The following is a 782-nucleotide window of genomic DNA, read 5'->3' on the forward strand; positions in this document are numbered from 1 at the left end:
TTGCAGAAAATGATAGATTGATTGATTTGGAGTTTGGAGAAGAGAGTATTCAGACAGTGGACTTTTTGCTTTTCTTCGACGAACGCATAATACTGCGTGATGCCCCGAAGTGTAAGCTCGTCCATGAGGTTGATCTCGTAAGGATTCCTCATATGTTTGTCCTATATTATTTTCTAACAAAACGTATTAGGTGATCAACTGGAACCAACCCCAGGGTTTAGGGAGCGCTTACCTTGAAAGATTTGACGATCATTGGGAATGTTGCGCTGAAAAGCATTACTTGACGGTCCTTGGGATGGAACGACAGAAGCTGTTCGATAACCGGGGTGAACTCGGGTGAGAGAAGCTTGTCCGCCTCGTCCATAACAAAAGTCGAACACTCTGACAAGTCTGCCACACCTTTACTAGCAAGATCCAGTATTCTCCCAGGAGTGCCAACGATGATGTGAACTGCTTCATTCAGGCGTATAATATCATCCTGAAGGCCCGTGCCACCAGTCGTGACCATAACATTGATACCAAGATGTTTCCCGAGTGTCTTGCACACTTGCGATGTTTGAAGAGCGAGTTCTCTTGTAGGGACCAGGATGAGGGCTTGTGTTTTGGAATTTTTGGGATTCGTTCGTTCTAACGTCGGGATAACAAAGGCAGCAGTCTTTCCTGTTCCGTTTTTCGCGCGCGCAAGGATATCCCGCCCAGTGAGGGCCACGGGTATAGTTTCTTCTTGGATGCGTGCAGGGCTTCTCAAAACCAGCCTCAAAAATACCCATCATCAATTCCCG

At 46.7% G+C, this 782-nt stretch overlaps 1 protein-coding gene across 1 annotated transcript; it reads right to left on the reverse strand.

Annotated features, from left to right (window-relative positions):
- Nucleotides 1–62: 62 nt before the first annotated feature.
- On the reverse strand, nt 63–773 carry HCAG_09348 (conserved hypothetical protein; the record flags this gene model as incomplete). Its single annotated transcript, XM_001535691.1, has 3 exons — nt 63–161; nt 233–660; nt 767–773. Coding segments are annotated over 3 exons (534 nt in total), but the record flags the coding sequence as incomplete, so codon positions are not given.
- Between the last annotated feature and the right edge of the window lie 9 nt (nt 774–782).

The sequence above is a fragment of the Histoplasma capsulatum genome, genomic scaffold (assembly GCF_000149585.1).
Source record: "Histoplasma capsulatum NAm1 scaffold_273 genomic scaffold, whole genome shotgun sequence".
NCBI classification, from domain to species: domain Eukaryota; kingdom Fungi; phylum Ascomycota; class Eurotiomycetes; order Onygenales; family Ajellomycetaceae; genus Histoplasma; species Histoplasma mississippiense.